The sequence below is a fragment of the Tenrec ecaudatus genome, chromosome 4 (genome assembly GCF_050624435.1).
Source record: "Tenrec ecaudatus isolate mTenEca1 chromosome 4, mTenEca1.hap1, whole genome shotgun sequence".
Taxonomy (NCBI): Eukaryota; Metazoa; Chordata; class Mammalia; order Afrosoricida; family Tenrecidae; genus Tenrec; species Tenrec ecaudatus.
The window spans coordinates 137521196-137535464 of record NC_134533.1 but is presented as its reverse complement, the minus strand read 5'-3'; the positions used below and the strand labels follow the sequence as shown (position 1 = coordinate 137535464).

At 40.0% G+C, this 14269-nt stretch overlaps 1 protein-coding gene and 1 pseudogene across 2 annotated transcripts in view; one reads left to right on the top strand and one right to left on the bottom strand.

The window, feature by feature from the left end:
* ATR (ATR checkpoint kinase) overlaps positions 1-14269 on the bottom strand; it is a 125778-nt gene that overhangs the window by 67606 nt on the left and 43903 nt on the right. For both annotated transcript variants that reach the window (XM_075546804.1, XM_075546805.1), the window contains exons 19-23: positions 13878-14021; positions 12048-12141; positions 10982-11107; positions 7973-8179; positions 649-762 (exon numbers count right to left, since the gene is read on the bottom strand). In XM_075546804.1, the coding sequence (XP_075402919.1) occupies positions 649-762; positions 7973-8179; positions 10982-11107; positions 12048-12141; positions 13878-14021 (685 nt within the window). The remainder of the gene's footprint in view (positions 1-648; positions 763-7972; positions 8180-10981; positions 11108-12047; positions 12142-13877; positions 14022-14269) is intronic.
* On the top strand, positions 5532-7164 carry LOC142444387 (elongation factor 2-like; annotated as a pseudogene).

The window sequence follows — 14269 nt, the reverse complement described above, 5'->3', positions numbered from 1 at the left end:
ATTTTTATCATGAACGTTTAACAGGAGCCCTGGTGGCTGTGCTGGGTAAGTGCTGGGCCTGCTCACTTTAATGCTGGCAGTTCACATCCACCAGCCACCCTGTAGATGAAAGATAAGGCTGTCTGCACCCATAAAGTCCCACCTCAGAAATCCTTGATAAAGTTGTTAAGAGTTATAATTGAATAATGATGGCAGTGTATGTACAAATGTGTTTGATACAACGATGTATGAATTGTTACAAGAGCTGTAAAAGCCCCAATAAAATGATTTTTAAAAGAGTCAGAATTGACTCTACAGCATTGACAAAAAAAAAAATAAGTATAGAAGTTAGAGTCAGTTCCTGAGTACTGAAGATGGGTAAGTACACAACTCTAATGAAAATTGGCAGAATTTTCTCAAATTATAATATCCAGAAGTGTCTCCAAAAAAACAAGCCTTGCAATTCACTTTGGAAAAATCATAGCAATTTAAAATGACCTATGGATAAAAGGTAATAGCATGAAACACATGGAGATGCCATGAATCGGAATCAAGGGTAATTTTGTCATTTGTCAAGGATAACTGGTTTGGTTTGCCTTAAGCATAGAATTTATAACTTTCTTATTAGAATTTAATAATGTAAAGCTTATAATGACTAAATATGCTTACCTGGATGGCATAGGCAGCTGAATCTTGAGCCCGACTGTTATCGGCATATGCTAGGTAAGCTCTTGTTAGCTCCATTAATAATCCATGGGCAAAGCTCAAATCTTCTACTCCAGACTCAAGAGAAAAAAGAAATAAAAGTCATTAATCAGTATGAATTTCTGAAGCTATACTGTGATGCCTGCCAGATGGAGCTCAAAATGAACTTAACCTAAAAAAGAACGGTGAGCAGCATTATAAATCTTATTTTGCTCCCCACAAAAAGAAGTGTAAAGTCCTAACCCTGTACCTGTGAATATGAATTGATCCTGTTTGGATCTCTTTTGTTTTGTTAATGAGGTCCTAATCCTAGTTACTTGTGCGTGGTGTCTACAGAGAGCAGAAAAGGTACAGAAACATAGGGGAGAGAACAAGTGAAGATCCTTCTATAAACAAAAAACAAACTATGAGCCAAATTCTCTGGCATTGAGTGGCCTCTAATTCAGTTATCCACTATAAAGTAACTAGATATTACTCAGCTACCACTATCAACTTCTCCAACTAGAATCCCAATAGAAGGTCCCAGTAGAAGTGAGAAAAAACTAGAGAGCAAAATTCAAAGTCATAAAGACGACCAGAGTCCCTGGTCTAGCAGAGACTCGTAGGATCTCCAAATCGGGTAGGATCTCCAAATGACTCTGGGCCATCCTTCAAATTTAAAACTTCATCCACTCTTGGAGATCACTTTGCAGACAAACAAAAGGTAGGTCTATAAAATGAACCCACCAAGCGTCTGTCAGGTACTTGTACTGTGGTGGCTGTGTGTTGCTGTGACGCTGGAAGCTATGTCACTGGTGTTTCAAATGCTTGCAGGGTCACCCACAGTGAACAGGTTCCGGCGGAGCTTCCAGACTAAGAACAAGGAATAAAGACGCAGCTTCCCACTTTGGAGGAAGGAGCCCCTGAAAACTTTCTGCGTAGCATCAAAATACGGTCAGAGACAGTGCCTGAGGATGGGTCCCTTGACTTGTAAGTGAGGAGGAGCTGCTTTCTCTAAGAGGAGTAGACTATGGTGTCATGAGTGGGGTAAAGCCTGTGGGAGTGCAGCCTTGGGAATCTTCATTTCCTGATGGGGCATAATTCAAAGTAAGGAGAAACAGCTACAAAAATCTGCTAATGACCAGAACTTGGAATGCATGAAATATGAATGTAGCAAAATTCGAAGTCATTAAACACAAAATGCATCAGATTTATATCTGAGGCATTAGTGAGCTGAAATGAACTGGTATTGACCACTCTGAAATTAAAAAATCAAATGATTTATTTTGCTGGGAATAACACAAATCAAGAGAAATGGTGTGCCATTCGTTATCAAAAATTACCTTGGAAAACCAATCTGAAGTACAAGGTTGTCTGTGATAGGATTATACCTATCCATCTTTAAGGAACTCTAATCAATACAACTATTATTCAAATATTTGCACCAACCACAAAAGATAGTAATGAAAAAAATTGAAGAATTATACCACCAACTTCAGTTAGAAATTGATCAAACACGCAAACAAGATGCACTGACAATTATTGGCAATTGGGATGCAAAAGTTGAAAACAAAGAGAAAGGAACAGTAGTTGGAAAATGCTGACCTGGTGATAGCAGCAAAGCTAGAGATCACATGATAGAATTTTGCAAGACCAACAATCTGTTCATAACAAATATCTTTTATCAACAAAACAAAAGGCAATTATGTACATGAACTTTTCCAGATGGAATATACAAAATCAAATTGACTACATCTGTGGGAAGACGTGATGGAGACACTCAATATCAGCAGCTAAAACCAGATCAGGGCTGACTGTCGAACAGAGCCATCAATTGTTCACATGTAAGCTCAGGATGAAGCTGAAGAAAATGAACACAAGTCCATCCATGAGAGCCAAAATACTATTTTGAGTCTATCCTACCTGAATTTCAAGAACATCTCAAAACATTTAATGCATTGAACACTATTGACAGGGCTAAAGAGCTGTGTAGGACATCAGGAATATCATTCAAAAAGAAAGCAAAACCCACAAGGAAGAAGCACACCAGCTTGTGTCATCATGAGTGTTGATGGGATCAGGTGTCAGGCATCTAAGACCCAGAACAAAATCATACCCAATGTGAAATGGGGCCGGGGGATAGGGAGCAATGGAGTGGAGACCCAATGCTCATCTGTAAACAATTGGACAACCCCTCACAGAGGGGCCACAGGGAAGAGATGAGCCAGTCAGGGGGCAGTATAGCACCGATGAAACACACAACTTTCCTCTAGTTCTTTGGTGCTTCCTTCCCCCCACTATGACCTCAATTCCACCTTACAAATCGGATTAGACCAGAGCATACACACTGCTACAGATAAAAGCCCACAACACAGGGAATCCAGGATAGATAAACCCCTCAGGGGCAACAATGAGAGTAGGGAAGGGTGGGTGGAGAAAGGGGGAATCTATCACAAGGATCAACCTATACCCCCCTCCCAGGAGACGAAGAACGGAAACGTGGGTGAGGAGCAAGAGAGGACAACAAAAGATAGGAAAATAATAATCTATAACTTATCAAAAGGTTTGCGAGGAAGGGTGGGTGGGGGAGGGAGGGGGAAGAAATGGGGAGCTGATATCGGGCTCATGTGGGAAAAGAATGCTTTGAAAATGATGATGGCAGCATATGTGCTAATGTGCTTGAAGGTATGTATTGTGATAAGAGATGTAAGAGTCCCCAACACAAGCATTTTACAAATAGACAGGAAAAAAAAGAAAAGTTCAAAGTGGTTATCAGAACAGGCTTTAAACCTGCTCTTAATAGAATAACTACAGCAAATGGAAGAAATGAAGAAGCCAAAGAGCTGAATAGGAAACTCCAAAGGGCAGCTCCAGAAGACAAAGACAAATATTATACTGTGATGGGCAACGACCTAGAATTAGAAGAACAGAAAGGAAGAAGGAACTCGGCATATCCTAAACTGAAAGAACTCAATAAACAATTCAAGACACGAGTTGCGATATTGAATTCTAGGGAGAAAGTATTGAACAATACAGGAAGTATCAAAAGATGATGAAAAGTACCATTGTACCTAAAACAACTAGTGTACATTTCAGACAGTAGCATGTCAGAAAGAACCAATGGTGAAGGAAGAAGTTTAAACAGAACTATAAGCATTAGTCAAACACAAGGCTCAAAGAATTGATGGGATACCAATTGAAATGTTTCAGCAAGCTGAAGCAGCACTGGAAGCACTCACTCATCTATGTCAGGACATTTGGAAGAGAGTTACTTGGCCAGCTGACTGGAAGAGATCCATTCCAAAGAAAGGTGACCCAATAGAATGTTCAAACTATAGAACAATATCATTGATAAGACACACAAGTAAAATTTTGCCGAAAATCATCCAACAACGGTTGCACCAATACATTGACAGAGCTGCTAGAGGGTCAGGCCAGATTCTGAAGAGGATGTGGAACCAGGGATATCACTGCTGATGTCAGATGGATCTAGGCTCAAGTAAAAGAACAACAGAAAGATGTTTACTTGTGTCTTATTGACTATACTAAGGTTCTCAACTGTATTGACTATAACTATGAATAAACTTGAGAAGAACGGGTATTCCAGAACACTTCACTGTGCTCATTCGGAACTTAAGCATGGATTAAAAGGCAGTTGTTAGAAAAAAATCAAAAGAATACTGCATGCTTTGAAATCAGGAAAGATGTCAGACAGTTGTATCCTTTCACCATACTCATTCAATCTATATGCTGAGCAAGTAATCTGACAAACTGGATTATATGAAGAATGTGACAACAGAATTGGAGGAGCCTTATTAACAACCTGAGATATGCAGAAGACACAATCCTGCTTGCTGAAAATGAGAAAGACTTGCTGATGAAGATCAAGGATTGTAGCCTTCAGTATAGATTACAACTCAATGTAAAGATGACCAAAATCCCCAGAACTGGACCAATAGGTAACAGAATGATAAATGGGAAAAAAATAAAGTTATCAAGGATTTTATCTTGCTTGGATTTACAATCAATGTTCATGGAAAGAGCAGCCAAGAGATCAAAGATACGTTATATTAGGCAAAAGTGCTGCACATGACCTCTTTAGAGTACTGAAAAGCAAGGATGCTACTTTGAGGACTTGGGTATGCCTGACCAAATCATGGTATTGTCCAGTGCCTCATATGCATACGAAAGTTGGGCACACTGAAGAAGGAAGACCAGAGAAGAATCAACGCATTTGAATTATGGTGCTGGAGAATACCATGGACTGCCAAAGGGGCAAACTCATCTGTCTTGAAAAAAGTAGAGCAGAGTACTCTTTAGAAGCAAGAATGCCAGGGCTTCGTCTTACACTGTTTGGACCCGTCCCTGGAGACCATGGTGTTTGGTAAGGTGGAGGGGCAGCAAAGAAAGAGGAAGGCCCTCAATGAGAGGGATGGACACAGGGGCTGCCACAATGGGCCCAACCATGAAACAACTGTGAAGATGGCACCGGTCTGGACAATGCTTCGCTCTGCTATGCACAGGCTAGCCAGGTTGGAAACAACTCAAAGGGTGCTAATAACAATACAATTAACAATAATGCTCATGAGGAATATATTTCTCAGGAAAGTTCAACTACGTGAAACCAAAAGGAGAGTATTTGCCCCAAAGCAAAATTCAGAAGGCAGGAAATCCAGACAAATGGGGACAGGATACTGAGTACAAAAGGGGAGAGTGCTGCTACATGAAGGGCCTTGCAACCAAAGTCAGGAAACATCTAAATATAAACTGGTGGATGGGAAACTGCTTTACTTCGTAAACGTTCACCCAAAACACAAGAAAATGTTCCACATATAAAACTGAGGCTTTTTAAAAAGCCTAGTTCTAAAATGCCAAGTCTTTCAACTTTGATGATCACCATCCACCTGCCTTTGCCCATGAGAGACCAGATGTACCATTGTGAGCTGCTCTACAAGGCATCCCCAGACAACAAGGCTTTGTTAAGAGCTGTGACCCCAAAGGTCCACTTATGATGTACATTCCCAAGATGATGCTAACCTCCAACAAGGGTCACTTCTACTTTGGGGCATATCCTTTTGGGACCAGTGTCCATCGGCCTGAAGGTCCAGACCATGGGGCCCAACTATACCCCAGGCAAGGAGGACCCCTACCAGGAGCCCATCAGGGACCATCCTGATGATGGGTCAATGCATGGAGTCCATTGGGGATGTGCCCTGTGGGAATAATGTGGACCTGGTTGGCGTCATCCAGTTGCTGGTGAAAGTGGGCACCATCACCACCTTTGAGCATGCCCACAACATGTGTGTGATGAAATTCAGTGTGAGCCCCATATTCAGGGTGGCCGAGGAGGCCATGAAGCCCGCCAACCTGCCCAAACTGGTGGCGGGCCAGAAAGGGCCGGGCAAGTCTGATCCCATGGTGCAATGATATCATCGAGGAGTCTGGCAAGCACATTATCGCAGGGGTGGCGAGCTGCACCTGGAAATCTACCTCAACGACCTGGAGAAGAACCATACCTGAATCCCTATCAAGAAATTCAGATCCAGTAGTCTCATACTCCAAGACGATCAGCGAGGAGTCCAGCACACTCTGCCTGTCCAAGTCCCCCAAGAAGCACAACTGGCTGTATATGAAGTATGGGCCTTTCCCAATGGCCTGGGCAAGGACATTGACAAGGGTAAGGTGTCAGCACCAGGAGCTCATCAGCGGGTTCACTACCTCTCAGAGAAGTACGAGTGGGAGGTGGCTGAGGCCTGCAAGATCTGGTGCTTCAACCCAATTGCACCAGCCCCGATATCCTAATTGACATCACCAAAGGTGTGCAGTACTTCAATGAGATCAAGGACAGCATGGTGGCTGGCTTCCAGTGTGCCACTAAGGAGGGGGCGCTATGTGAGAATATGAGGGGTGTGCTCTTTGACATCCATGATGTGGTCCTGCACGCCGATGCCATCCACCACAGGGGGGGCCGCCAGAACATCCCCCGCCCGACACTGCCTCTACCCGAAAGTGTGCCAACAGCCCAGCTGCACCTTATGGAGCACATTAACCCCATGGAGACCAAATGTCCTGAGCAAATGGTCAGTGGCATCTACAGCGCCCTGAACAGGAAGTAGGGCCACGTCTTCGAGGAGTCCCAGGTGGCTGGCATGGCACCCCCATGTTTGTTATGAAGCCCTTCCTCTGCTCTTCAACAAGACCTTCAGCTTCACAGCTGACCTGAGGCCTAATATGGGTGGCCAGGCCTTCCTGAAGTGTGTGTTCAACCACTGGCAGATCTTGCCCGGGGACCCTTTTGACAACACCAGCTGGCCCAGCCAGGTGATGGCTGAGATACACAAGTGCAAAGACCTGAAGGAGGGCATCCCGGTCCTCGACAACTTCTTGGACAAACTGAAGGTAGCCTCACAGTGGCCACCAGCAGCCCTGGGTGGAACTCAGCCAGCATCCACAGCAACATGTCCTCGTGCTCTTGTCACCCTGGCTCTCCCTGTGCCATAGTTGTGTATTGACACTTGATGTCATATCCCCATATTTATTTCAGGGCTTCAGGGTCAGCGGGAATGAATGGCTTTTTTTTTAGTGGGGTGGGGCATGATCAATATAAAGTCATTTATTTTTAAACAAATAAAATAATCATTTACATTAAAAAATACAAATAACATAACAACAAAAAATCCTTCATATGTTGTATTCCAAAACAGAAGCTCAGGTCTCAATCTCACAGGACAGCTAAAGGCGTTTGATATGAGAGCTTTTAACTCATAAAAAATAACATTATATAGACAGCATTTCCTAAATCACATTCTGCAAAGTTGTGGCCATGTTTGTAGCTCCAAGAAATGACTGGAGCATAACCCTTCTTAATAGTCATAGTGTGCACGGATACATGGGAAGTTCTGCTGTTTCACTTGGTGACTTTGCTTTACTCAGATTTCCTGAAACTCATTTGACCAGAGAAAATGAACTTAAACCTACATTATTGCAATACTCTGGGGATGCAGTGCCCATTGAAAATACTAGTAATAGTGCTGATGTATTAGTATTTACGTAATTAATTAAGCTTTAAATATTCTTTATCATTAGAAATGGGAAGCTTGATTTAAAAGAACAAATCAAAATGTGTCTACCATTTGGTGTTTCTGGCTTAAGGTCTTTGCAATAACAAAAAATTAAACTCGTTAATGATACTGTCTATTTTCAAACAAGTAATCAATATGGTAACCTGGACATTTTGTAGATATATATGAAATACAGAAACCACACAGCACAGCGACTATTCTTCAAGTTCCACATTATCATTACTTACCACAAATGTAAAATCTTTTCCTTGGGTTTCAGTTGTTGAGAAATCTAGTCGACCTGGATCTATTGCCCCCAGCTCCCCTAAACATTCCCCACAGAGCAAACGGGCTTGAGAATTTGCATCTTGGCAGCCTTTCAAAAGTACTGTCACCAGCTGTGAAATAACAGGTTCTACTGTTTCACTGTCAGTTGCATATTTTATCAGTTTTTCCTAGAACAAAAGAAGAATGAAGCATTTCAAAAGTGATCACGGATCAGATCTATTCATAACTTCTACAAGCTGTATCTTTTCTTCAACTAGATTATACAAGGTAGATTTGGTATGTCTGGTTTTGATCTCTTATTTCTGCAGTGCCCTTAAATATTCACTCTTACTATTAACTTTTCAAAAAACTGTTGTTTTGCTATTCTCCTTCTCCCTGGGAAGAAATGTATTTCAGAGACTGGCATGTGCAAACTTTCAAGGGGCTACAACAATGGGCTCAAACACAACAACTATGAGGATGGGGCAGGACTGGCAGTGCTTCACTCTGTTGTAAGCCGGGTTCGAGCCAAACTGGAGCACCTACAACAGTAAGGGGTGCCAAGCTCATAGATGACAAAAGAAGACTAATTTCTTCCCCTACAGCCAACAGGAAGAGAAGGCCTGCACCTAGTTCGCGCATCCTCAGTCTTCTAGCCCATAATCTGCATGTCAATAAATTTCTTTGTTAAAACTATTTCAGACATATCTGTTATAGATAAGACACCGCATTAGTTTACACAGTTCACTGGTGCAAAAGTTAATTTCTCATTGCTATCATGTACCTATGTCTTATGTAAATGTTGTCTTTTTGCTATAAGAATGAATATAACCCAAAGATAAAAGGAAATAGAGGAAAGAGCTAGGAGGTAAAGGGCATTTATAGAGGTCTAAATAAAGGCATGTACATATGTAAATATATTTATAAATGAGGATGTGTAAATAGATCTATTTGCATATATGTATAGATTTAGTATTAAAGTAGCAGATGGACATTGGGCCTCCACTTAAGTATGCCCTCAATGCAAGAATACTTTGTTCTATTAAACTGGCATTCCATGACGCTCACCTTCCCAGAAAATCGCTGAAGACAAAGCGGGTGCATAAAGCAAATGGGGTGAAGAAAGCTGATGGTGCCTGGCTATCAAAAGATATAGCATCTGGGGTCATAAATGCTTGAAGGTAAACAAGCGGCCATCTAGCTCAGAAGCAACAAAGTCCACATGGAAGAAGCACACCAGCCTTTGCGATCACGAGGTGCTTAAGGGATCAGTTACCAGGCATTAAAGAACAAAAATCATAGCACTGTATGCTCACCTCTCTGATACAATCGTTGAAGACAAATGGGTGCATAAGCAAATGTGGCAAAGGAAGCTCATGGTACCCAGCTATCGAAAGATACAGCATCTGGGGTCTTAAAGGTAAACAAGCGGCCATCTAGCTCAGAAGCAACAAAGCCCACAAGGAAGTAGCACACCAGTCTGCGTGATCACCAGGTGTCGAAGGGATCAGGTATCAGGCATCAAAGAACAAAAAAATCTATCGTTGTTAATTCAGGGGGAGTGCAGGGTGGAGACCCAAAGCCCACCTGAAGGCCATTAGACATCCCTTTACTGAAGGGTCCCGGGGAGGAGATGAGCCAGTCAGGGTGCAGTGTAGCAATGATGACACATACAACTGTCCTCCAGTTCCTAAATGCTCCCCCGACCCCCACCCGCACTATCATGACACCAATTCTACCATACAAATCTGGCTAGATCAGAGGATGTACACTTGTACAGACAGGAACCAGAAACACAGGAATCCAGGGAGGGTACTGAGAGTGGCCATACAGGGAGGGTCGAGGAAGGGTGGGGTGGAAAAGGAGAACCGATTACAAGGATCTACATATGACTTCCTCCCTGGGAGACTGACAACAGAAAAGTGGGTGAAGGGAGACATGGGACAATGCAATCTATGACAAAATAATATTTTATAAATTATCAAGGGTTCATAAGGGAGGGGGAAGTGGGTAGGGAGGAGAAAAAAATGAGGAGCTGATGCTAGGGGCTTAGGTGGAGAGCAAATGTTTTGAGAATGATGAGGGCAACAAATGCACAAATGTGCTTTACACAATTGATGTATGAATAGATATCGCTAAGAGTTGTATTAATCCCTAATAAAATTATTTTTTAAAAAAAAGAATGAATATAATCCAAATTATAGCCCATTCACTCATGAGGGTTTTATGCTCACATTTTAACATATGGATTTTTGACATAAATATTAAAGGCAACTCGGTTATTTTTCCCCAGTTTATATATTTAGACCTTTGCCATCAGGCTGATTCCAACTCATGACAACCTCATGGATTTCAGAGTACAATGGACTCCACTGAGTCTCGACAGTGATGATCTTTCCAGGATAGCTCTACAGGCCTTTCTTCTGAGGCATCTCTGGGTAAACGCTAATCACCTTTCTTTAGGCTAGTAGCCTTGTACCACGCAGGGATTCCTAGTAATCTGAAACTTAAATACTAGCTATCAATGTCATCAAGGTTAAAGATAAACTATATTATTTTGCCAAGGAACAGACTGAAGCTCACTGGTCTCATGAAAGAGGACACTTGAAAAGTGAACTTGAGAACAAAAAACTAATCCACTCAAAACGTACAGTGTAAAAAATTACTGGCATTTTATACCACAGATATTTATTTAAAATGATGTGAGAAGACTAACACAGAGTGCTGCTGTACAAACACATATACTTTTACTCAAGGAAGATGCAATAATCTAAAACATAACAATCAAATCATGACCCTCCAATACACAGATGCCATAATTCTCTCCTGGTTAGCCTCTAAGGCCATCTCCTGGAAGACCGATTCTCAATCAGAATTGACAATCTAGGTAAAATAAAGATTCACTTTCCACTATATTTACTAAACCCAAACAAGAATTCCAATCTGTCTTCTTCAAACCTTCAACCTTTAATTACATCATATTAGTATACCTGGTTTTTATACAAAGTTTCCTTCAAGCTGGTAAGAGCATGAATACGAACGTCTACATTTTCATGTTGGATTGCTTTCATGGAAAGCTGAAGAGTTGTTTGAAGATCAGTGCTCTCAGAAGTCTCCTATACAAATAATACAGGGAAATAGCTTATTATGTAACTATTTCAGGAAACATTTATGAAGGCCTTAGTAATTAAATGACATCGCAATTAAGAGTTATCACAAAATAATAAAAGTTCCATCCTTTTCTTCATGTCATCTTTGGTAATTATCACAGAACAGGATTCTATTCTAAAATCACTCATTTGAGAATGAAATTTGATGCCAGCTAACTGAGATTTCGCTTATCTAAAATGAATGTATCTTGATTGGTAGACGTTTCCCTTAACTTACAAAGGGCCACATAATAGCCTGACGTGAGGTCTATAGAGTATGCAAATAATTCACTCCTTACTTCTGTTAGTTACTTTCTTATGACTTTGATGATCATCAACAGAATAAGAAAAAAAGCCTTCAGCCCAGCCTTGGGCTCTGTAGTCAATACCTCTACTACTCTGACCTAAGGTTGGGTATCGCACTTTCTGCTGTAAAGTATTAATGAAGACCCTGTTAATATTTTCATAATTTCAGAGAGGTTGTTGGACTGAAAAGAATTGGAACTACATAACACTCCCCTTCTAACGCCCAGGAATCCCTCAGCTCTGATATCTACATATCAACGTTTACAGCAAAACATAACTAGAATCCACTGGGGAGCTTTTCTTCCTTTTAAGGGCATGCAGCTGTGGTAGCTTTTGCTTCTGGGAGATGCAAGGACATGTTGACCTGGGTAGCAAAGGAAGAAGAACTCTATTCTTGACTATTCTATTTTAATGCTTTTACATCTTTAAACTGAATGCTAAAATGTCCCCACAAAAGTTATAAATTCATTATAGGATTATCTAGTCACCAGGAATTAACCAGCAAAATCTTATCCCTAGATATGACTCTATTTAATGTTTTGAAACGTGGGAACAATTTTGTATCCATAAACTTCGAAACCATAAATTAAAAATTAAATACCTTTCTGTATTCCTGGAGAACTGCCTTTATTGTTTTTAGTTCTGGATGATCAGGTAAAAAATATATTTCATGAAGAAAGTCTTGCACAGCATCCCTAATAGTTATGTGAAAGAAATAATTATTTGTGAATAATATGAATAAAAAATTGGAAAGGAGAGACTGAAAGTGAGGCCAATTTCATTCTATGAGCTCACTGGTAAAGCACTCGTTCCCATCATCTCTAGAATGTTCAGCTCGTCGAGACAAAGAACCAAATCTAAGAAAATCATTCTATGATAGCTGGATATATGAATGGCTGTCAAAATAGCACACTCCTCCGTACTTTTCAACCTGGGCTTAGTGTATGACTAACTCTAACAGACAGAATGTGGCAAAAAAGATGCTGTGCTAGATTGGGATCTACGCCTTAAAAAGACTTTGTAGCTTCTGGATTTGTGTTCTCGAGAGTATGGCATCACATGTAAGAAAAATGGCCACCAATATGGGGATGACATGGGTCAGAGAGCAGCTCAGTGACTACATGGAATGAAGGGAAAGTCAAACCCCCTACCTCTTGGTGATCAAGGACAAAAGCAGAAGAATTGCCTAGTTGAGTTCAAGTCTGATGGTAAAATCTAAGTCCAAAGATAACACTTCAAAAATCTAGTCTTCATTAACTCAAACCCAACTAAGTATTAGGTAACTACTACAATGTGCTGTGTTCTGTGTGAAGCACTGAGCTAGAGATAACTGAGGATGCAAAAATAATCCTACTCATGGAGGATAAAGTTTCCTAAGCAGCAGTTAGTGAAAAAGGTAATTTTTTTGGCTAAGGAAAAAATAGAGAAACGATTCTCCTATAATACATTTTAAATGACTATATTAGCATAATAATAAAAAATAAAAATGATAATTGGTTCTTCATATTATTATTATAAATACATCTATTTTCATTGAATACTAACCTTTCTTTTTGTACTTTTTCCCTGACTGGAAAGTTATTGGACCTGATTAATAGGAGTAGGAATAGCAAATATATAATTGAAACAAGAACTTAAACCCTAACTTTCAGTAGCAGAAAAGAACCGTAATCTATAAATGGTAAGTAGAAAAATGGAAGATATTTAAACATGTATTTTTAGGCACATTCTAGCCTAAAAAGCAGACTGGAGAAGGAAAACAAAAACACAAAGGTATACTTCATATTTTAGTAGTAGCCCCAGACTGGCTTTAACCTAGTGTGTAGCCTGGTTAAAAAATCATGAGGAAAGATTTCAGGAAATAAAATATGGCCATTCTGCAAAGTGTTGAGTGCTGAGCCATTTGGAGTTCACCAGTGACAAAATGGAGATCCACAGAATATCCCAACACTACTGGAAAGATACAGATTGCCATGCTTCTAAGAGACCATCTGAACAAGAGTATGAAGAAATGGGATAAATGCTTAAAGGAAGAAGTTAAAAATTAGCAATAAAACAATAAGGGTTTCATCAACTGAAGTAAACTGTAGAAAGCAGGTAAATAACCTTTCATCTTTTAAATTCTATTCTACTGCCTTTCAATTGTGAAAAAGCTAATTTAGCTTATTCTTTTAGGTTTAATGACAAATAATTTTGTACTACTGAACAACTAAATTTTTAGTATAAAAATAACTATCATGAAATAAATGCCCACATGGAAACAAAATTAGTTCATTATGCACTGACTTAAAGCAATGTTAATAATTTTTGTTTACTGATGGACTCTAAATTGACAGGGATAAGAAGAGTTGCACATTAGCAACAATTAAATCAGAGACAAAACTACTCTAATAAAAAGTTGTATCTTTATTATTAATTTCAGATACATTACCTGTTTTCAATGATGAGGTAGTGAAATATAGCCACAGTTTCTTTAGGCTGAATGTGTATGAGAGGTAGCAAAGCTACTATCACATGACTGAGAAGGGAGCCTAGATAAGCAAGATCGAGGCAACGAACAAAGCAGTCCCAAGCTCTATATAAAAACACATAAATTAACAATCACATTTTCCATTATTTAAGCCCCATCAGTAATATACTAAAGAAAAAAATTATATATTCAAACGATTAAAAGACAAATGTAAAAAAAAGAAATAAAGATCAACAGTATAAAGCCAAACACAGTGAACTCCAGCATTTATAAAAGCCAGGTACCAAGTCTATGGTACACACTATATTGTAGGTTAATAGGAATAATTTCTATGAGTATATATGCATTTGTTT